Source organism: Xiphophorus hellerii, chromosome 19 (assembly GCF_003331165.1).
Source record: "Xiphophorus hellerii strain 12219 chromosome 19, Xiphophorus_hellerii-4.1, whole genome shotgun sequence".
Lineage (NCBI taxonomy): Eukaryota > Metazoa > Chordata > Actinopteri > Cyprinodontiformes > Poeciliidae > Xiphophorus > Xiphophorus hellerii.
The window spans coordinates 13,036,383-13,059,156 of record NC_045690.1 but is presented as its reverse complement, the minus strand read 5'-3'; the positions used below and the strand labels follow the sequence as shown (position 1 = coordinate 13,059,156).

Genomic DNA, 22,774 nt, shown 5'->3' with positions numbered 1-22,774 from the left:
GTTATAACTAATGGCATAACAGCAGATAACAGCAGCATTGGAAGGATTATAAAATGTGTCATATTCATGAATATGACTGTGTTTCACATGCAGATCGACTATGTCTCATTCAAATGGAATGGTTGTTTGTGGGATACTGCAATGTAAACCTAATTCCTGAAAAACTGAAATTTGCTTGTAAACCAACAGAAATAAATGCTCTAAAAACATACCTTCTGGATGCGAGTTGTACTTTTTGAAACGAATTACCAAAATAAAACTTTTTTGTTGTCATAATATTCATTGTGTGAGAGTGTGGCATGTAAAGAAGCGTCAGACAGACGGAGGCGGATTGGGCGGCTGTCAGCTGAATGGAGCCGACAGGAGGAAGTGGCCCCTGATGCAGTTCCACACCTTTCCGTTATAGCAGCGGTAGTGCGGATAGCTCCGGTTAAAGGAGGAAGGCAAGAGCTGAGTCAATTTATCGACTCTGAAGGACAAAAACAGGTAAGTAACTTAATTATAACCGGTCTCTTCTTCTACTAAAATGTGTCGCTAATCATATTGTCATCGTAGCACACGTTTATTGCCCTGATTTGTTTAGTTGACTGCAGCTAACTGCTGTTAGCTACTTAGCTTAGCGTGCTAGGTAACGAGCTAACTAGCTGTATTAACAGGCAATCTAGCAATAGCTGGCTAATTTTTCATGTCTGACCCTCCCCCTAAATCTCATTTCAGCGTGACCAGTTTCTCTTACGGGGTATTTCTGGCCACGGACAAGCAGGGATATATTTTACGAAGTTATTCCCTAGTAGCGCGGTAAAGTGTCCCGACGTAAAGCTGCTGTTTCTCTCCCCCCGACAGCAGTGGAGAGAACAAGGGCGCACCCGGTGAGGAGGACCGCCACATCCTAACACCAGAGGAAATTCTCTTCAAGTATCGCGGCTTTTGTTGGAGGTCCTTTTTACCCACACAGTGAATCTTCTCTGCAGTTTCCAGTCATCGCGGCCTGTACCTTTATCTTCATTTTTACTGAACAATGAACGACCTGCAACAGCTGCTGCCAAGTTCTTAGTCTGATCGTGTCATGTTGCGTGTAGGCCAAGAAGACATTATCTGAGCATAAATGCCCCTGCACCTAACAAGATCCAGACAGACTTTAAGGTGAAAAGTCAAGCATGTGTGTATATTTCTGACTTTTGTTCCCAAGTAAACAAAATATCCATTCACTTCATGGTTTCACCAGTAAGTCTATATTAAACTGAGCTGCATTCCAAGTGACCATCAAAACATTATCACATTTTCTCCTTGGGAACAAAATATTTATGCTCAAGAGTTCAAAATGGGGAAAATGCTGTCAAAAATCTTCGGCAACAAGGAGATGAGAATACTAATGCTCGGACTTGATGCTGCTGGAAAAACAACAATCCTTTACAAACTGAAACTGGGACAGTCTGTGACCACAATCCCCACAGTTGGCTTCAACGTGGAAACTGTCACTTACAAAAATGTCAAGTTCAACGTCTGGGACGTAGGAGGCCAGGACAAGATCCGTCCCCTGTGGCGACACTACTACACAGGGACCCAGGGCTTAATTTTTGTGGTGGATTGCGCAGACAGGGATCGCATTGACGAAGCGAGACAGGAACTTCATCGCATCATCAATGACCGCGAGATGAGAGATGCCATGATCTTGATATTTGCCAATAAGCAAGACCTTCCGGATGCCATGAAGCCACATGAAATACAAGAGAAGCTCGGATTGACCCGAATCAGAGATAGGAATTGGTATGTTCAGCCCTCCTGTGCGACCACAGGTGATGGACTGTATGAGGGTCTGACATGGTTAACTTCAAATTACAAGTCTTAATGATTGAGTGCTGACTGTTTTAGGTCAAAACTACAATGTTGCAAGTAACAATTTACTCTTCAAAATGAGAATGCTTAAGAAAAGTTGATTATCTCAATTTATTTTTATTACGTTTATCTTTTGACTAATTTATCTTTAACTGGGTTTGCCGGCTTAAAGTTTGCTTATTTTCTGTAGCAGGCATATATCACATTCTTTTTTGCTTGGGCTTTTTGAGATAAAAAAAAAATGGGGTTAACTGGTTTCTAAGGTCAAAACCACAGAGATCACCACCTTTGCCTGTTCTTTTGTTTCTATTTTATATCTTTTATTTCTCTTGAGGACATTCTTGGACTTGAGATGTTTCACAGTCCTTTTGACTCTGTTGGGATAAACTTTGACATTGAGCTCTTTATTTGTCATGTAGCCTACTTGAAGGACACAGTACTGTGATTTATAATTTTCCTTCTCTGGTATTAAAAAGAACTGGGGTAAACGCAAGAAAAAGAAAACATTGCCCATGTTTACATGTCGCAACACATTTTCTTACCCCAAATACAATTACGTGGGCTTTTCTAGTTAACTGATTGACCTATGTCATGTCTCACTATAATGTGCGGAGTATTAAACAGGCCATCGGTAACCTCAGCTCTGACCTCTCAATCTGATACCACAGCTGAAAAGTCTCAGTATTGGGACATTATATGATTGCTTATATCTGTAGCATGAGTACATAAGTACATTAACCCAACATCAGAGTCCATTCGTTGGCGCAGTCAGAACAGAAAGCTGTTAAGAAGTGAGATGTTGAACAACAGCCTGTGGTGCAGGTCCAATTCCTTATTTGACTGGGGGAACTATGTACAGAACAATGTCATTGTAATGTCTTATTAAAAAAGTGATTTTAAATCTTTTATCTCTCTGTTTTATTTTCATTCATTTGTTGGTTCATTACTTCCAGAGTCTTGCTTTTAGACTTAGGCCATTTCAGCTACAACTTGGTTATTATATGCTTAGAGCAATTGCAAAGAAAACATTTTGTGATATACTCTCCACTATGTCATAAGACTTCATATTTGACGCTTAGAAACATTTAAATAGTTGGCTAAGACAGTGTTTCCCAACCCTTATCCTCAAGGCACACTGCCCTGCATGTTAAATGGATTGCAGTTCAACCTGTTACTCATCCATCAATTGAAATCAGGTGTGCTGAAGCAGAGAATCACCTAAAATATATAGGGCAGTGTGCCATGAGGACCAGGGTAGGAAAACATTGTGCTAAGATCAGTCCTTAAGTAATTCTTCTGAAGCTAGGTGTAGAAGTTGTGTAACATTGATGTAAAGGGACTGGACTCACATGGCAAAGCTGAAAACATCCAGATTTGTCCCTTTTGTAACTGAGGGAAAAGTGTAGCAACCTTTCAGCCAGCTGACCAGCAATCCACAGCTACATGTGTCTTAAAGTGTTTAACTCAAATTTAACCCAAAAATTCTTATCCTCCACAATAGGTTTCAAATTGTATTTAATTACATCTAATGTTAATAAGATTTATATCCAACTTTTTTCTCTTAATTTAATTTCTCCTTCAACTGCTTTATTGTATGTTTAAACAATTTAAATAAAAACACCCCTCTGTTATCCTCTACTAGCTGATGTGATAAAGGGCATATTTAACCAGGGTTAGCTTAGAAACAGGGAGTAGTGGACTAACACTTATCAGTCAGCAAATTTCAATTCTTCAATTGTATCTAAGCAAGATAAATATAATTTATATAATTTTTTTTGCAACTCGTAATTTTTAAATTGATACTTTATGTCTGAAATTCAAGTTAAAACTTGCAGAAACTGTTATGTAGTCATCTAAAGAATACAGAATATATAAAGATGTAGGGAATTAGTGTTTGAGTCACATTTGGCCAAGTCTTTGTGAATAGTTAAACATTGCACACCCCATTCAGCAGTGAAAATGTGCAAAACAGGAAGTCCAGTTGCTCTCTCTTTTTTTTAGAACAGAGAAGTGCACACAACTGTTTGCATGAAAAGTTGAATGGGCTGCGCTGATATTCAGCTGAATTGTGAATTCTTTTTGAATGTTTCATGTTGGTGCTGAGCTGTCAGCTGCAACTTCCTGAGTTTGCCTCAGCTTGAGACGTGACTTCACAAAGCAAATCTGTAACACTTCAGTTTGCAGTGTAAAGCTTTTTGGAGCGAATTGGTTTCACTGCAATCCACACAGTGTGAAACCTTTAAAAATACCACAGCACCACTGTTTGAACTGAAAAATAATTGTTTAAAAAAGCACAAAAACAGCAACTCTTTTTACTGTTGCTTAAATAATGTGTATGTTAATGATAATATCACTAAGACCTAAACATATCTATATGTCTATCTGACTTATCGAAAAATGTTTTTAATAAAAGCAAATTAGGTCATTTTTTCCCACTATATTATTTGTAAGGTTTAATGTCCTGCTAATTAGATAACAGAGAAAGTTTGACCCAGTTGTATGGAACATAGGGTAATCCAGCACTGGTCCTTCCCTGCCTGCTGCTGCGCATTGCTTTGCATGTAAGAAAGACAAATCCAGGTGTAGAGATATTTCTAGTGACTATAAACACACAGTCGTACACTTAAAGCAAAATTATTGTCACTCACCATTTGATTTTGAAAGTGCAATTTGCAATAAATGAGGGGCATTTATGTGAAGAGGCCAACTGTACGCTCTGTCAGAGCAGATAACTTTGGTAATTGGCTCTTAAGGTTAATATCTCTAGAAAGAGCAGAAAGGCAAACAAATTTACATTTTAATCACATGTGCTACATGAATACCATTAAATAAATGTACATATGTGTAATAATATGTTTTGTATGATTTTAGTGCCTGTAAAACTAATGTGTTCTTAATAAAGTCAAATAGAGCGCATTATGCTCCAACGTTAGTAAACAAAGTGTCTTTTAATTTTTCACAGTGTTTTATTATAATACAATTTGAGCACAGCATACTAAATACTATTTCCTGGATTATATTCTGAAGCTAAAACATACAGTACATGTAAATTGTAGAGTGACAATCAGACATAATACTGTTTTGATGTGTCCCATTCTGAGTCATAGTTGTTGTCAGAGTGACTGCACTTGTTGTTTGTAAGATCTTTTGCTCTAGCAATAGCTTTTAAAGCCTCAGGATGTTTGTTTTAGCTCCACAGAGGTTTCTGTCTGGCAGGTCAGGTGACATAGATGACTTCTAAAGACTCTGAGACTTATGACTTCCTTTGGAAAAACTGCAAAAAAGTTTTATATAATCACCTACAAGTCAAGCCCATTGTATAGGACAGAAGTCTCCAGAATATGCCTAATTTAACCACCAGGGTTTCCACCTTTTATTACAACCATATGATCCTTTAGTCTTTATAGGCAACACTAGTGCTCGAGGGCAGAGGACAAAAACTGCGCAGGTTTTAATGACCTCCCTTCTGTAAAGATAAAACCTCCTGCCCTTCTGTCAACTCCCTCCATACTCAACTGGAATTCCACACACTTCCTGAGAGGAAAGGTCAGAAATGGCTTTTGGGTCGAAGTAGGAAGCTCAGTAATGAGGAGCTTCTTCTAATAACCTTCACTGCTTGCAATAATGAGGTGCTAGGCCGAACATCAATGCTGCTACAACATCAACTCCAAAAAAAAACAAGTGCTGTGAGCAACATGCTTATGAAAATAGGCACATAGTTTAGTCCTTTCATAATTCACAAACTAAGGGCTTATGCTCTTACTTAACTTGTTTGCATGTGAATATGTGACTAATTTGTCTTAGGTTTAAAATCTGCGTGTTTGTTGGGCTTGTTTCTATGACAGTAGGTTAAAGGATCTCTGCAGTTACGCATGAGTGTCTTTGGCGTCACAGACAGTGCCAATTTTGGTATTATAAGTCTCCTATCAGGTTTTCGGATTTACATGGAAATAATTAAAAGGAAACAGCCTCTAAATGCGGTGCCAACAACACATGTTTTCCACTGTTTCACAATGATGGTTTCCAACTTATTAGTCAGCTTCAGGGAAAAAGTGAAATGGCTCCAGAGTTGTTAAATAACTGCATCCCTCCCACGATTACAGGCTAAACCTGAACTGTCTTTGCGGCTTTCAGGGGTGTGGTTTGTCTAAGTCACTTGTCTTCATTTCCTCTGAGCTCCATCTGCAGAGCAGCATTTCTGCAGGTAGTTCGAGAGTAATCCTCCCCAACATAGTCATTGTTGGCTTAATGCTAGCCTACAATTTAGCAGACACACCCTCCTGGGTAATCACGGTAGGATTTGGACATTCGTGCCCGTAAAGGCCAAGCACCATCATTACAGCCGTTTATTTATTTGCTAAATGGTTGGTGGGAACAGATACTCCAAACTGCTGTTGTTACAGCTTGATTTGGTTTCTCTTTAACCTTATAGACACTAAAGTTGTCGTTGGTTGTGAAATTGCTGCCTCTATGTCCACTTTTGAATTCCTGTGCACCCTCTGTAGCCTCTTCGATTGTGTAGTTAATGATAAACTCACACAGAGCTCAGTTTAAAACAGGTGCGGAAGTGGCAGAAAGCTGTTTGGTTTCCTGCTGAGGGCACAGTTCCCCTGAAAGCAACTGGCTTTAATCAAAGTGCCTTGCGAAAATATTAGCACCCTTTGAACGCTAACAGATTTTTTCACATTAAAACCAGAAATTTGACTGTATTCTTTTGGGATGTCATGTGGAAAACGAACACAAAGTAGTGCATAATTTGAAAGTGAAAGGAAATGTTTCTGCAAATAAAAAATGATGGGGTGCAACAATGTATCCTGAATGACAATTCAGCATACATTGAGGAGTAGTATGGATCTGTCAGTAGAGTGTCACTGGGTGAAATTCTATGAAGGCCTCAGAGGTCTGCAAGAGAACATCATGAATAATATCTTGAAGACTAAGGAATAGGACGACAGGTCAGGGATACAGTTATGGAAAACTGTAAAATGCTTCAGCATTGAATAAATAAATTATTACTGAGATTGAGCTATTTTGCAAAAACAAAATGGTAGTCTATGTCAAGCTGTTGGAAGATACTCTGAAAGATTTGCCAGCTGCATCCGCTGTCACTTGTTTAATTATGCACTGATTTGTTTTGTCCATTGAAATATATTTAAATAACAATACATTAAGGATCACTGCTGTTGGAACATGACAAAATGTTAGAAAAAGGGTTTGAATACTTTTGCAAGGCTCCCTTCTTTCAGTAATGGCTGTGTAACTTGAGTTTGTTTTACTGCAGTTGTTCCAGACCTGAATTTTCTCACTTATATTTTTTTTTCCTGAAATTGTTGATTATCAGCCATGCTCTGGTGGCCAAATAAGGTTGAAAATGTGAGGACCGTGAAGTCCAAGGTACACCGGGCAGTTGTCCAAAGCACATTCCATTCATATGTGCAGCTGAAGGTTGCTTGCTGTGGTGAAATTACAAGCTCAGAGAACCAGAAAATTATTATGAACTGCTGCAATTCCACCTGACATTTTCAATTTGTGTGTAGCGCCGTACATAATGTGCATAGAACCAGAGTGTGCACTACATGTGCTACAAATTCTATTTAACTCGGCTAAAATCATTGGTGTAAGTGTAATTCAATTTCCTAGATATGTTCATGGGTGCTCCTGAAGATCTATAGATGCTTGGCACAGATTTATTAGTTTAAACTAGTTTGTCTCTGCAATCACACACCAGAAATACAAACGATTGTAGCTTGCATTCAGGTGTGAGAATGGTGTTACTTCAGGAATAGGAGGGTAAGGTATGATTAATAGTGCTGCAGCTTGCAGTTTTCTGAATCTCCTTATTGCAAAAACCACAACTGCATGTGTTTCGGAAAAAAAAAAAAAAATCAGTCGTTACTCCTTTGTGATAATCTGCTTGGTGAATAGAACTGGCCAGTGCTTGTTCAGGCAGCACATAGATCCCCAACCTTTGTCACAGAGCATCTGTTTTCACAGAAACAAGGGAGGGTGATTTTATCATCACACACGGGAGCACAGGCACAAGTCATTCACCCCCACAGCTGCACACACTGACTGAAGGTCCATGTGATGCAACCTCAACCGCTTCCTTTGAACAGTTCTTACATGCCAAATCAGTGTTGTGACGATGCTTCTGGATGAAACAACACATGTTGCTTGTTAGGAGGTGGAGAAAAAGACTAATTCATGGCAAGTCTTGTGCTGCTGCTCACTTATGCTCCACAATTAAGAAATGACTCAGGGAAATGTTCCGTATGTACCCTGGTCTGGACTCCAAAAAGCCTTTAAGCAATGTTAATGAATGATCCAATACTAATGCTTTAATAGGAATGGAAATGTGTGCACACTATCCTTACAGAGCTGGATTCTTGCCCCCCTCCCAACTGCAGCACAGCTGTCCTAACATCATCCTAACAGAGAGAGAGGAGGGAAGCAGCGATGTTTCCACTAAAAACCAGTTGTTCTACAGTACCCCATCGCCATTTGATGCAACTGTGAAAGTATGGTTCAAAATGCTCAGTGTTGCTGCATTCCAAAAGGGGTTTGGAAGTTGTGCTGAGAGATAACAGAGGTCACATGCTCCGCTTTAAAAAAGTGAGTTCTGTTGTCTGTTTGTGGAGCCTTAAGTTCAGTGAACTCTTTTTTTCTATGAGAGATAGAAGTGGAATGCGTGTGTGTGTGTGTGTGTGTGCAGAGAGAAGTGTTTAGGCACCTTTTGCAGGATCAGAGGACTCCACCATTTATGCAGTCTTTCTATTTTTAAGCAGCCCAGTTTGATGTCTATTCTTGAGCCACTCCCTAAGAATTAGTGAGAAAATGAGTCTTCCTTTTTCTGGAGCAGTGTCTCTTGGCTCCAGGCAGCGTGATGATGATGATGATGGTGACACAAAGGGTCCTCTGTGTCACTTGGCTGTGATGCAGCAGAGTGGAGCACGCCACACAGAGCGATGCGGCTTTTTCACAGCATTTTGGCTGCGATTCAGTTCATCTCTCATAGAGCAGTAAAAACAGTTTGCAAACACGAGATCAGATATTTTAATGTTATATCATGATTAATGAGCAGACATTTTAATAAGTGAGAAATATTTTGAGGTTAGTTTGAGAATATAATAGCACCATCTGTTGGTAGGAAATGGCCTCATTTGTGTTTTGTTGCAAAGAGGACCTACAAAATGAATAGCATTAAGGCAACTATAATCCACTATTATGTGTACAAAATAGCAACCTCAACGTTTCTCTGTGATTGTCATCATTTATAGTAAGGCTTCCTGTGTTTCCATCTGGTACAAGCCCAATTATCTCATTTTTAAAAGCATATATTTCCTTTTTTTAGTTATTCTTAGTCAAAATTTAAGAGGTTATTTGTTTTGAATGGAAAAGCTTTAAGTCGAACTATAATCTCTAATAAGACTATCTGAGACCTGTCTCCATCACATATGGGAACAGTGATTTAATACCAGCTATGATTAAAATCAATTAGCTGTTCAAAGCTAAAAAAGGCCTTAAGACAAAGTTCATTCTGATTACTGTTCAAGTGCTTCAGGACAAAAAGTGAAAGGAGAATGGAGGGTCACGGTGATTATAGTTGAACTGATTAGTAAAATTAAATTAAAATCAGTATATCTATGTTCTACAAACTCTCAAAAAAAGTTTTTAAAAAACCCCAGATCAGATTCATTTCTTAAAATATTATCTAAACAATGTCCTATCAAAAGCAATTTCAATGTATTCATATAGATGGATTCAGATTCTAAATATAATACAATATATAGCATAGAACATTGTATACTGTCTAAGAAAGCCAGTATACCAGTATTAGAGAATTCCTTCTTCCACAGCAACCTTGTGTTAAAACGTAAGCAGTTAATTTTTGCCACTTTTCTTACAGACAGATACAATAATTTAAGCAGGTGGAGCTCTATATTTTTCACTATTCACAGCTTCACAATTTGATAAAACAGGATGAACCAACGGAAGCAGATTACATGGCTCCCTAAATCATCATTGACTGTGTAAACTTTAATCTGAAACAGTCCAATTCTTCTTCTCCTTAGTTTATCAACTGAAACATTGACTCCAGCCTCAATGTAATTGATGTAATCAATGTATTTTGTCAGACTTTTAAACTTCCCCTGACCATCTGCATTGTTTCACTTAGCCAGAGTACTGAAGGCCACCCATGCTCTTTATGCTACAGTTCTTACTGTGTAAACAAAGCAAGAAATGCTGTCGGGGGCCCCGTGTGTCTGTGAGAAAGTGTGGGGCATGCTTCATGGTTTTACGGTTGAATAAGAGCTATAATCTTCTTAATCTGGAGCTCTGAATAGAATTCCTCTCATATGGGGGCAAAACCCAGTAGTGTTCACTTTGCTTTACAAAACCATGCAATTTAACCTACCATGGCTAAATTGTAAGTTTTTTATTTACTTGATGCAGCACATGAATGTTAATTGAATGAAATTATTTATGTGCAAATGAAGGAAACTGTTTATATTTGACTGAACACAAAGTTTTACACTAAATAATCTTGGTTCATGGATCTGAGTAGTTGTTGCCCCCCAGTGTTCATAATGGGTAAGACTGTTTTATTAACTTCCTCTTCCTGTTGTAAGCAACTGAGTAATCAAGAAGAGGCTGAGATAAGTGTTCAAGAGTATTTTATTTTTATACCCTAAAAACTTCCTGTTTTGAAATGTAAACTATTTTTAAGAAGTACAAATGATTATTTAAGTTTTTTTAAATGCCACAGTCTGAAATCTTTCTCACAATGATATAAATCTTAGTAGAAAAACAAATTTTATGCTATAAAATCAGTCTTTTCTTCGAATGTGCAGAATATGGATGTCGGGACTGCTGAACTCTGGGTCCTGTTTGTCAGAAGGGATTGTTTCATAGATGAAATTTCGTTGCAGCAACTGAAAAATAAAAAAGCAAGGCAGCAAATCAGACATCAAGGATATTGAGCTGAAATTTTTTTTTTTCTATCTATACCTCAAAAAACTTATTTTCCACTTCTGGATTAACACCCTCAGTGCGTTGCTCATAGCAGCAGATAATGGAGGTCTCTGATCCAGATAGCTGCTTCAAGGTCTCCACCAGTGGACCTATAGACTGTGAAGGATTGAACCATGACTTAAAATGAGGAATACAGCAAAGAATACATTTTATAGTCTCAAAATTATTATTATAGTGCTTTATTAATGTATTCATTCCTGTTGTCATATTATATCTTCAAACCACAGAGTATCTTTGAAATCTTATGTGGCAGACCAATGCAAATAAATAAATATGATTTAAACTAAACAATCCATTGGCTGCATTTTTATGTTTGCTATCCAACTGCAAGGCTAACCTGGTCTCAGATCTTTGGCGTAAAGATTTCAATATTACTCTTTGCTGACCTTAGTGACTTCTGGTTGGTATTTTCTTTAACAGTACACTCGCGATAGTTGCCATATCAACAGCTAGTCTTGCCTATCCTGTTGATTTTTCCTTATCATGGGCCTCTTTACTTGTGTTTTCTAAAGTAAACTGACGGAACTGAATTTTATTCAGGAGTACAAAAGTGAAGAGGGCCAAATACAAATGCATCTAAATCTTCTCTTTTTTAAAAATATTTCCTCTTCTACCTTGAGTTGATTATGTGGATAAAATCCACATGAAATAACTGAAGTTGGTGGTTCTAAAGTGACAGACTTAAAAAGCACAGTTTAATTTATTCCATTTCATAAAAGAATAAGTAGGAGAGGGTTTGCGCAATACCTGCTCATAATATATGCAATCTGCCATGATAATGTAATGTGGAGGAGGCAATAGCTCAGACACATCCTCACCCCTTTAAAAGCAAAGAAACGGGTTAGAGTTCAGCAAATATGCAGCTCGTAAACATTTTATCAATGCAGTGCAATATTAAACAGAAGTACAAACCATTTCAGTACCTTGGCAGATATGGACCCACTCTGAATGAGTGTCTGGTTTTCCTGAATATTCACATTCAGGAGGGACTGCAAATCTTCTAGGTCTGTTACTATGACATGAGCACTGTAGAAAATTAAAGGAAAAAAAAATATACATATATATATATATATAGTAAATGAAGATGCAAAGCAAATCTGAAAGATTGAGGAAGCGGGGGTGATTTACAAAAAAAAAGTCTCACCCGAGTGTTGCTGCCATCAGACCAACTACTCCTGTCCCAGCACCTAATTCCACCACAGTCCTGCCGCACCACACGTTGACTCCTATCGACATGTCATAAAACGTTTTAGTCTCCAAATATTTAGCAAGAACAATGGCTGCATCCCAGACGACACAACCAACGTCTCCTATGTAGCACTGCTTCATTCTTAAGACGCATCCGTTATTCTTTTCGATTTCTCTTACAAAATACTTGCTATTGTCTATTTCTGCTGCCGCCATGTTGACCAAAGTTGGAGCGATTGGTGTTATGACTGAGAGAACTTCCGGTCCTGTGCGAAATTATGTCCCCCTGTGAAAAACTGTTCCCCTTGTGTCGGGAGCGCACACAGCAGCCAAAGAGGTGCAAGTACACCCAAGTATTTGGTAGCTGCATTTTCACTCGGTGGGCGCACCAAATATTTCTCAAAAATACATAAAGGAAATACATCTGACTCCACAGCTTCCAAATCTGTTTCTTAAAGTCAAATATCCTGCTAGGCAGGGCCAAAAGACCGACATTTTACTGTTACAACCTTTCTTATTTGATCAAAACAAACTTTCGGTTCAATGAGATATAAATCTTGTTGAAACGATAGACATTCTCTTTACAACCAGATACTGCCCGTGAATTTATTACCTAGCTTTGACAGTTAAACGCTTCCATGGAAATACGCCAGAGTACCTTTCAAAATAAAGTTTTCATTTGCCAGTAGCGATAGCATCATGCGCAGATGCTAACTTCCGTTGTTTGTCAGAATAGCCATTTTTGCTAACTGCTTGAAATATGTTGAAATCCTCTCTTTACTGTTTATTTAAGTCTGATAAATAGATTTGAACATATATAGAGTACGCAGTTTGGACTTTTTTAAACCACTATAATTTTCTTATGAGAATTTAAAATGTATCAGAGCAACACAGAGGAGATAACCGGCAGTGAGACCTCAGACCCTGGACAAACCTGTGGCAGAAGTGGCCTGAAGGAAGCTACCCCCTCCGGCTACGCCTCGTCCTGTTGTCCTGCATCTCTCTCCTCCGCTCTGCCTTGCCGAAGTTCAGATGTTCACACTCCCAGTTCAAGTCATGCTCCATCACAGCCAGGAATTGCCTCAGGTGATTTTAAAAACAAGGGTATACAGCGTTTTGTAAAAATATTCATACAGGTTGGCTTTTTTTTTTTTTTTTTTTTTACTGTTTGTCAGGTTACAACCACACTTTAGTTCATTTGTATCTTGTGCGATTGAATCTAAATACAAAAAAACAACAACGTAGTTTTCAAAACTTAAACTGAAATGTTCAAGTCTTACCACAAAATTGGCGTTTGATTTGGGCTTGCACCAAGGGCGTAGGTTTGGTCTACGTTTTGGTGGGACCTTACAACTTACTAAACTAATTAATGTAGATTTTCGTTTATTTATTTTGTTTTTGTTAAAGAATACATATGTTTTTTGTTTTTTTTTTTAATTAATATGGCAAAAATTGGTCGGGACTATTTTATATCCCTTGAATATTGGTCTTGACATGTCACGACCGTCTGTACCCAAACCTACGCCCATGGCTTGCACACAGACATTCTACAAATTATCCTATTGCAGCTCTGAGCGTATTTTTAGACATTGTTCTGCTGGAAGGCAAGCCTCCATCCACAACCTGCCCGTTTGTAATGAGACAAAAATAAGCAGTTCTGCGCATGTGAACATTTTTTAAAGCAAAAATATCTACAGTCTATGTGTTATGACATTCAGATTTTATTCTGGTAGTGTAGAATAGGATTGCTCCCACAAGATAAATTTTGTTTTTGACATGCTGGTTTTCTTGAAGGTCAGTGCCAGAATGGCGTCAGGGTGGGACGACCAGCCTCGTCGGTTCTTATGTCTTCCTCAGACACTTCCTCTGTTCGCTTTCCTGGAGGAACACCAAGACTCAGGAGGACACCAGGATCTACAGGACCGACAGGTTGACACCTTACACAGCCACGAGTTCCTGAAATAAAACTTATATTAAGTAATCCCTTTTGAGCTGATTTCTAAATGGTCACTCTTGACAGGAACAAGTGTCTCGTCTGTTTCCACAACTTCTGGTGCCTCTGTGATAGTAGCGGTAGTTGAAGGGCGAGGTTTGGCCAGAGGAGAGATTGGCATGGCCAGTATTGACTTAAAATGTCCAGAACTCGTACTTTCTCAGTTTGCAGACACAGGGACGTATGCCAAGGTGAACCTATTAATTTCTTCTTGAGTGATTATAAGACATGAAACACACAAAGAGTTGTTTATTTTTCCCTTTGAAGGTGATAACCAGGCTTCACATCTTGATGCCGATGGAAATCCTGATGCCAGATACAGCCAATGAGAAGGGGAAATGGACAAAACTCTTCAAGCTCATCACAGAGAATTTTCCAGTATAAAAACATTATAAAATTTTTTATAATTTTTTTTCAAAAATAAAAATCTATCGATCACTTTTAGTATGTTAAAGTTTTGTTTTTCAGGGTGTAAATCTCACTGCAATCCAGAGAAAGTACTATAATGAGAAGAAAGGGATGGAGTACATACAGCAGCTCTGTGCTCCAGAATTTGGCACTGTTCTAATGGAGGTGCAAGCAAAGTAAGCTGCAAAGTCCATGAAAGCATGAAGTATACTGGTCAGAAGTTTGGATACATTCACCATTAACCATTAACATGAATGTCATATCAAGTTTGAGCTCTTTACAATTAATTAGAAAAGTTCTTATGTGGAGTGTTGACATTAAACAGCTTTAATGAATTTTAAAAATGAGGACATTTGGTGTTTGAGTACAACAGTTGTCTCAAACACTCATTTAAACTGATTCTGGAGGATGCAAAGTGCACTAACATGTCTGCGGAAATGGCCACAACATCCACTCTATTGAAAATGTATGGACTACTCTTAAAATCTGTCTTTGTGCCATCCAATTTTTATGAGGTCTAGTTATTTCTCTAGAACTTAAGGGTATTTATCAAAGTATGAGTTGGGGTGTGTATATTTGAAAAACCCACAATAAGTTACAACTTGTATGCAAAACATTTGTTTTCGAAAGTTTTCGAAACTGAACCTGTTATTAATATGAAAACCCTAAAAAAGCATAACGTAAAGCTGAAAACAAATGTGACATTCATGCTGTTGATGTGTTTATGTAAACCTGACCGGCACTGTTACTCTGCTATAACCCTGCAAGTTTTTATTTACCTAATATCATTACCATTTTAGGTATTATTGCCTAGCAACGGCAGCTGCTTTGCTGAAATACTTGGAGTTCATTCAGAGCTCGTTTTATGCTGCCAAGTCTCTAAAAGTGATCTTTAAGGGAAGTGAACAGACGGCTATGATCGACTCGGCCTCTGCAGCTAACTTGGAGTTGGTGGTTAATAGCAGAGACAACAGGTAAGAGAGGAAAGCACCTGCAAAATCACAATGTCTTTACATAATAACTGAACACATTTTTTGTCCGTCTTTGTTTGCCTTTGGACAGAAGTGACTATACTCTTTTAGGAGTACTCAATCATACGAAAACACCTGGTGGAGCGAGAAGGCTGCGCTCCAATATTCTGGAACCTCTTCTTGATGTGGATACTATAACCATACGCTTGGACGCCATTCAGGAGCTGCTGCAAAATGAGGAGCTCTTCTTCGGCCTAAAGAATGGTTTAGGAGCTACCTTTTTATTAAATCATACATGCAAATTTAACAAATACAGATGATGCATAACAAAGTGTGTTCTTTCCCCCTCAGCAATAGGTCATTTCCTGGACATTGACCGGCTGCTCTCCGTACTCGTTCAGATTCCAAAACAGGAAACGGTGCATGCAGGGGTTTTTTTTCGCAGCTTTATGGTCTATAGATTTTTTTTTTCTGTTGCTCACGTTTTTTGCATTTCTCATTAGTGGTACGTTGTTAATCCTGCAGGCTCAAGCTGCTGAATCTAAGATTACGCATGTCATCCAGCTGAAACACACACTGGATCTGGTGCCACAGTTAAGGGTCGGTACCTGCTGGTCATCATTCAATAAACATCCATATGCAGATTTTTAAAAAGCCAACTTAACATTGCACATATCAAACAGGAGGTGTTAAAGACATGCAATGCAGCTCTGCTAAAGGCATACAGTGCAACGCTGGAGGACAACCGGTAAAAAGGCTTTTTTAACTTTAAATTCAAATTGGAAATATGTACTAAACCAACTGGCACCCTCGGTAAAGATATGTAAATATCCTTAAAATAATAAACATTCAACCCCTGTTGACTAATTGTACTGCTTTTATTGTACCTTCTATATCATTTCATGATCTTTTACCATTTACCATTCGTGCCTCAGTCTGTGCTCTCTCACAGCTGATACATATTAAGCTACCTTGTAAGCTACCTTATGCTACCTTGTTGCTCTCACTTTTGTCCGTTTGGGTTTTTTGTTCTCTGTCATCTTTAGTTTTCTGTAAGCTTGTACACCTGTTCATAGTGAATATAAATATCCCTTAGATTCCATCTTGCTTATCTGCTGCCTGCATTTGGGTTCTATTCAGCAATAAAATATGACCTCATCGTCTCATGAGTTCAGAATAACTCATGTGCTAATTTCCCAGATGTGTAGGCTTATTGTGTTGAAACCCATTGATGATCTATTTTAATAGAAAAAAGCCCATAGCATGACATACTCCACCATACTTAACAACGGCTGTAAGGTACTTTTCCAAATATTCATACAAATGTTCATCTGACTAAATCAAAGGGGTTCAGTTAAAGTCCCAATTTTGAAGGCCGGATTTTTCTAAATGTTACAGTATGAAATGATACTGGAATAAAGTAGCCTTTTCAGGCTTGCATATATGTTTGTCAGGAGTTTCAATAGATTTTTCTCACTACTTAACCTTTCTAAAACAGTGTGTGCATTTTGTTTTCCTACAGATTTGACATAATCCTTGAGCAGATCAAGACTGTGGTTAATTATGACACCACATATTTAAAAGGAAGCCTGAACATGCGGACCCAGAAGTGTTACGCAGTGCGACCCAACATCAATGCGTTCCTCGACATCGCACGCCGAGTTTACACTGAAATTGTAGACGACATTGCAGGTTCTTTAGTAAAAATTCTCTTGCATCATTTGTATGATGCATCCATATCTGATGACTTTGTGTGCGTCCCTTTGCTGTGTATAGGTCTTGTGAACAACTTGGGGGAGAAATACGGCTTTCTGTTGCGCACTAGTTTCAGTACGACCCGGGGATTCTTTATCCAGATGAAGCTGGATGGAGTGGTTTTACCGGAGGGCAAACTACCCCCAGAGTTCATCAAGGTAGGATCCTTTTAAAATGACTCCCCAAGCAGACTAGGTTGTGGTGAGACAGAGGCAGACAGTGGAGCACTACTAGGTAGTAAAAGAAACTAACTTCAGTAGTCACTAAAGCTGCTTCTTGAAAATCTTCTATTTCAGGTCACCAAGCAGAAGAACAGTTATGGCTTTACCACTGCAGACCTGATTAAGATGAATGGTCGCTGTGATGAAGCGCTGAGGGAGATTTTCCACATGTCTTATGTGTGAGAAGACAACTATCTATCCTTTCACAAACAACTTTATAACTAATTTTAACTGCACTGATTAATTTCAATTCAAAACGTATATGTTTTTCCACTAGGGCTGTTCTTCCCTAAAGAAAATCAAATATAAGGGCAAGATTAGTAAATTCATTATCTCATTGTACCCAGCAATGCCTTTGTAAAAAATTACTGTACCTTTCAGAGCTTTGAAATATTTCACTGAATCTTTTTACTTTGTGTGGTGCCAGTGACCCATTAGCAATTTTCTCACAGCAAAACAATACTTATTTTAGTCATTAAAACCATAACCAGCAACCCAACTGGAGTATTTTAGTGAGAAAACTGACATTATATCTTTTGAGGCTTGTCTTTGTCATCAAATGTCCACTAGAGGGGGCTATTTATAAGGTAAAATTTATTATACTCCTTATCTGTGTTTCAATAGGGTTATATGCCAACTTCTTACAACCATCCATGAGCACATCCACTGCCTGTACAAACTTTCTGACACTGTATCCATGTTGGACATGTTGCTCTCGCTGGCCAATGCATGCACAATCTCAGACTACGGTAAGTGAAAACCAGTTTCATCAAAGATAGTGCTTTACCAAATGATGTATAAACCTTGAGCTTTTTAACATTTTGTCACATAACAGAGACAAACGTCAGTGTATTTTATTGAGATTTTTTGTGGTAAACTAGTTTAGTCACTCCACAAATCTGGCAGAGTGGTAGATGACACTAAAACAGTGAAAGTGGTTCAGAACGTAGGGATTTTGTCCCACAACTGATGGGTTGCTGGTTCAAATCCTCACTCCATTTATATCAGTCAGTTGGTGGCTCTAATTGAATGGCAGCCTACCTTCCATAATCAGTGATTGTAGTCTAGATATGTACAAGTACAAGCCACTTACCATCACCCTAATCAAACCATTTCCATAGTGGACCATTGTGGTGGAAGCATCATGCCACCACACTCCAAAAACACAAAATCTTACTAAGTATTTATGGTCTAGTTCCTAGTGAAAATACTGTAGTCCCTTTGAAATAAGACAAAACTAACAACTAACTTCTCCACACAATATAGGAGCTTGTTTTAAGTCAATAATGAATAAGTACTAGCTATAAGTAAAATAATCTGCCAGTGTAACAAGGCATTTTCTCATGTTATAAGTTAAAATGTCTTGTCATAGCAAGGAACAGTCTTGTTAATAAAAAAAATCCAAATAAAATTGATCAAAGTTTGCAGATTATAATCATTAAGTGACAAAATGTGAAAACGTTCATAGTGCACTTTTCCAGTGCTGTGTACTCAGTATTACCTCCATGAAGTTTGATCTGCTGTCTAGAGGAAGGTGGCTCCGTTAGACCGCCATGAACTGCTTGCTCTGCTAAGCCTGACTCTCTGCTGGGCTCGGTTCTTTTCGCATGCGGCTCCACCCCCATCAGCCACGTGGGTGGCGATTGCTGGGCCTCAGCTGTCTGAAACTGTCTCTTCATTGATGCATGCTGACTGCCTGCCCCCTTTCTGTCCAAGCCAGCTTGTACTCAGATTACCCTTCTTATATAAGCCCTCACTGATGTGCTGTATTTGCAGAGACAACTGCAGCCGCCAACTGTCTGTAACCGGTGCATATTTTCACACAGAAATGGCTGGTTTTATGATACTGCGGCTTATTTTACAACCAGCTTGCGACTAATCAGGAATTTATTTAAATGCGCTGATGGATTTAGAACATTGCAAATGCTTTTACAGTATTTTGCTGTTGTTGTCACTGATATGCCTGGAAGACAAAACGGCAGACAAAAGTGACGTGAATGTGCTGTTCTGCTGTGGCCGCCAGTGCGTCCAGAGTTTACAGACACCTTGGCCATCAAACAAGGTCGTCACCCCATCTTGGAGCGAATGGCCCGACAGCAGCCTGTCTCAAACAATACCTACATCTCCGAGGGCAGCAACTTTGTCATCGTAACAGGACCAAACATGAGCGGCAAATCTACATACCTCAAACAGGTGGCGCTGTGTCAGATCATGGCCCAAATAGGTCAGCAGCTTATATCCTAACCTTATAAATTGTGCCGTGCGCTTAGCTTAATCTTGCGTCATGACTTCTGTGTTTATGTTCTTCAAGGCTCTTTTGTCCCAGCTGAGTATGCCTCTTTCCGGATCGCTGATCAGATTTTCACCAGAATTGGTGTTGATGATGATTTTGAGACCAACTCTTCTACCTTCATGTTGGAAATGAAGGAGGTATAGGGGCTTTTTGGGGATTTTTTTTTGCATAAAGATTGCACAGATTGTTTCATGTGATATAAAAAGGAAAGCTTAATCTCTAACACTTTTTGTTTCTTTCAGGTGTCTTACATAATCCACAATGCGAGTGACAGGTCATTGACCATTATAGATGAATTGGGGCGTGGCACTAGTGCTGAAGAAGGCATTGGAATCTGTCACTCAGTTTGTGAGTTCCTCCTTGGCCTAAAGGTGAAAAATGCACCAGTACAGTTGAATTCTGCCACTCCCCTTTCTGAATTAAAAACCAGATCATTCAGATTCCTTTGCTGTTTCTTAGCCATTTACCTCCTTTCTAATAGCTTGTGATACACCTTCCTGGTGAACTTAAAGTAGCAGAACAAACAAAGGCATCCTATGCTGTCAAAACACTTATCATAATAGGTGTTTTGAACTTGAAGGTGTGTTCGATTTTTCCTCTTCTTTGCAAGGCGTTCACTCTGTTTGCGACACACTTTCTGGAGCTCTGTCAGCTGGCGTCTCTCTATCCTAACGTGGAAAACCAGCACATGGAGGTTCAGCACACACGCAACAGAGACTCTGGTGCTGAGCAAGTGGTGTATACATATCTGCTGAGTCGAGGATGCGCCGAAGAAAGACAATACGGTAACCAGTCGGCGTATTTCAGGAACAGCCTTGTTAAAGTTTGATATGAAAGTCATTACAGGACACAGTTTTTTCTGATTTAGGTTTGAGAGCAGCTGAGATGACCTCACTTCCTCCAAGTATAATCCAAGAGGCGAAGTTGGTTGCCTGTAAAGTCAGCCAGCAGCTTCTGGTAATGTCCATAGAGATCAGATTTAGACATTTTGTTCTGATAGTTCTGTAATAAGTTATCCATAGCCCTGAAACTGTCTAATGTGTTTCAGCTTTAAACTTCTCTCTTGTTGGGGAATTTATACGATAAATAAAACAAAATCTAGTGCAAATTTGTGGAGAAGAACATTTTTACTAATAAAAATCCAAAAATTGTGACCTGCATATTTTAATCTGCGTTGAGTCCAAAGTTTTTAGAACCACCTTTTGTTGCAAACCCAGCTGCTAGTCTTCCCAGTTTTGCACATCTAAGAATTTTGACCCATTCTGTGAAAACAGCTCAAGCTCAGACAGATGACTCAGACATCAATATCTTTTCCAATCCCCTAACAGCAGCAGGTTTTTTCTAGAATTAGCTCAATTAATGTCCTTTCTGACACGATTCTATATCCCTGACACAGAAAAGCATCCCCACAGCAGGATGCTGCCAACACCGTGTTTCAAAATAGGGATTGTGTATTCAGGAGGATGTTCATTTTTAATTATTGCATGATATGTGTATGTATGCCCTTTTTGCCCAGGTCTGTCAGTTTAGGTGGACGACCAAGTCTTGGTAGGATTGCAGTTGTCATACTCTTTTCATTTTAATCTGCTGAACTAAACACACAGTGACATGTCAGGGATAAAGTCCACACAAATGGGCTCTTTTAGGTGACTAATGAAGGCAGTTGTTGCCTTTAGAAGTCACCTAGATTTTATTTAGAGAAATCAGAGTAAAATTGTCTGAATGCAGACGCACATCTGACTTTTTACAATTTCATTTGCCATATATCACTTTCCTCTCACTTCAAAATTATTACATATTTTGTGTTGATCTCTGCGAAAGATCTATTGTAGAGTGAGAAACTTAGTAAAACCTCAGGGGATGGAGTGTGGCTTCTCATGCTAGCAAAAATATTTGCCACCATATTCTATAAAGATTTTGCACTTATGCTGTTAAAAGTGTGTAAGTACAATATGCAGCCACATAGGCTGACATTAAACTGCCCCAATGCTAAAAGTATTTTTCTGACATGACATTAATAACTGGAAATTTTAAATAATAAATTTTAGGAATAGACTAAAATTAGCATCTGTTTGACACTTTCAGGCCAAACATCCCATTGATCCAGAAACGCAGAGACAGAGAGCTGTGTACCACCTGGCAACTCGCCTCTTGCAGACTGCCAGAAATTCAAGACTGGATCCGGAGAGCCTGCGTATGTATCTGAAAGGACTGAAGAAGCAGTATGAGGCGGAGCTGCAGGCTGCAGCTCCAGCAAGGCTCAGTGACACAGTGGAGGAATGAATGAATGACTCTGCCCTTCTTTAGGGAGATAACTGTCCTTTCATTGTTACTGACCAAACCTTACATATTTAATAACTGCGTTGTTTTAATTCTAACTGTGGTGTTATTTATTTGATAAGTTATCCTGCCTGGGCAGTTGTATTACTGTGATGATTTGCCTGTTATTCAGTATTGTTTGATGTTTTCTGAAAATAATTGCTGGCTAATTATATCAGTTCAGTAACATATGAATTGGTTATACAGTAGTTTTTGTTGTTATTTACATTATGGGAAAACTATGAAATCTTCCATTGCCAATATTTTCCTATTTTTGTGTTTTTGTTTTTTAGATAAGAGCAAACATATTTGCAATAAAAAATCTAAGCAAAAGCTGAAATAAAAAAAACAATAAAATGTTAAATTAGCAATAAGCCAGATGATACCTCAAAATTAAAAACAACAAAAGAAAACGTATATACACAATAGAATCATACTTGACATAAATATTTAAACTTTTACTTGACTCTTTTATTTCAACAGGGTTTCATACATATGATGAACCAACCATTAGAACTAACACCAAAAGACCCCATGGGCCCCATCCAAGACAGAAAACTGTCTTTAATCTCAAAAAAAGAACTTTGAACAACAAAGCAGTGATCCAGTCCGTTTTCTCCTTTGCTCATGAAAGACACTTTTGGCATTGTCTTGTCCAGGAGTGACTGATCACAACAAATGCAACACATGTGGCCTAGGTCCTTGAAGCCACTTGAAGCAATGACTCCAACAGTAATCCACAACTTTTTTTTTAAAT

General features: G+C 38.6%; 3 protein-coding genes across 6 annotated transcripts; 2 read left to right on the top strand and 1 right to left on the bottom strand.

Moving 5' to 3' along the window:
• The first annotated feature begins 354 nt into the window (after positions 1 to 354).
• Positions 355 to 2,744, top strand: arf6b (ADP-ribosylation factor 6b). 3 transcript variants are annotated; one of them, XM_032547719.1, is made up of 2 exons: positions 355 to 486; positions 844 to 2,744. In XM_032547719.1, the coding sequence occupies exon 2, from the start codon at positions 1,322 to 1,324 to the stop codon at positions 1,847 to 1,849; it is 528 nt and encodes a 175-aa protein (XP_032403610.1). In that variant the 5' UTR covers positions 355 to 486; positions 844 to 1,321; the 3' UTR covers positions 1,850 to 2,744. The 3 variants fall into 3 exon arrangements, with proteins under 3 accessions (XP_032403610.1, XP_032403611.1, XP_032403609.1); XM_032547720.1 differs by having other exon boundaries at positions 360 to 486; positions 847 to 2,744; XM_032547718.1 differs by having other exon boundaries at positions 365 to 486; positions 718 to 2,744.
• Positions 2,745 to 10,494: 7,750 nt separating this feature from the next.
• On the bottom strand, positions 10,495 to 19,099 carry vcpkmt (valosin containing protein lysine (K) methyltransferase). Of its 2 annotated transcripts, XM_032548222.1 has the most exons (6): positions 18,907 to 19,099; positions 12,014 to 12,095; positions 11,782 to 11,895; positions 11,617 to 11,689; positions 10,846 to 10,965; positions 10,495 to 10,769 (listed from the first exon to the last, which is right to left on the bottom strand). In XM_032548222.1, the coding sequence occupies exons 1-6, from the start codon at positions 19,082 to 19,084 to the stop codon at positions 10,665 to 10,667; spliced, it is 672 nt and encodes a 223-aa protein (XP_032404113.1). In that variant the 5' UTR covers positions 19,085 to 19,099; the 3' UTR covers positions 10,495 to 10,664. The 2 variants fall into 2 exon arrangements, with proteins under 2 accessions (XP_032404113.1, XP_032404112.1); XM_032548221.1 differs by lacking the exon at positions 18,907 to 19,099 and having other exon boundaries at positions 12,014 to 12,449.
• On the top strand, positions 12,651 to 22,212 carry msh4 (mutS homolog 4). The gene is made up of 20 exons (XM_032548220.1): positions 12,651 to 13,143; positions 13,852 to 13,986; positions 14,078 to 14,241; positions 14,318 to 14,428; positions 14,519 to 14,634; positions 15,259 to 15,432; positions 15,521 to 15,693; positions 15,781 to 15,848; positions 15,955 to 16,029; positions 16,113 to 16,177; positions 16,952 to 17,121; positions 17,206 to 17,342; positions 17,481 to 17,584; positions 18,030 to 18,154; positions 19,429 to 19,629; positions 19,717 to 19,835; positions 19,941 to 20,069; positions 20,309 to 20,483; positions 20,567 to 20,655; positions 21,784 to 22,212. Exons 1-20 carry the CDS (start codon positions 12,933 to 12,935, stop codon positions 21,979 to 21,981), a joined length of 2,739 nt encoding a protein of 912 aa, XP_032404111.1. The 5' UTR covers positions 12,651 to 12,932; the 3' UTR covers positions 21,982 to 22,212.
• The last annotated feature ends 562 nt before the right edge of the window (positions 22,213 to 22,774 follow it).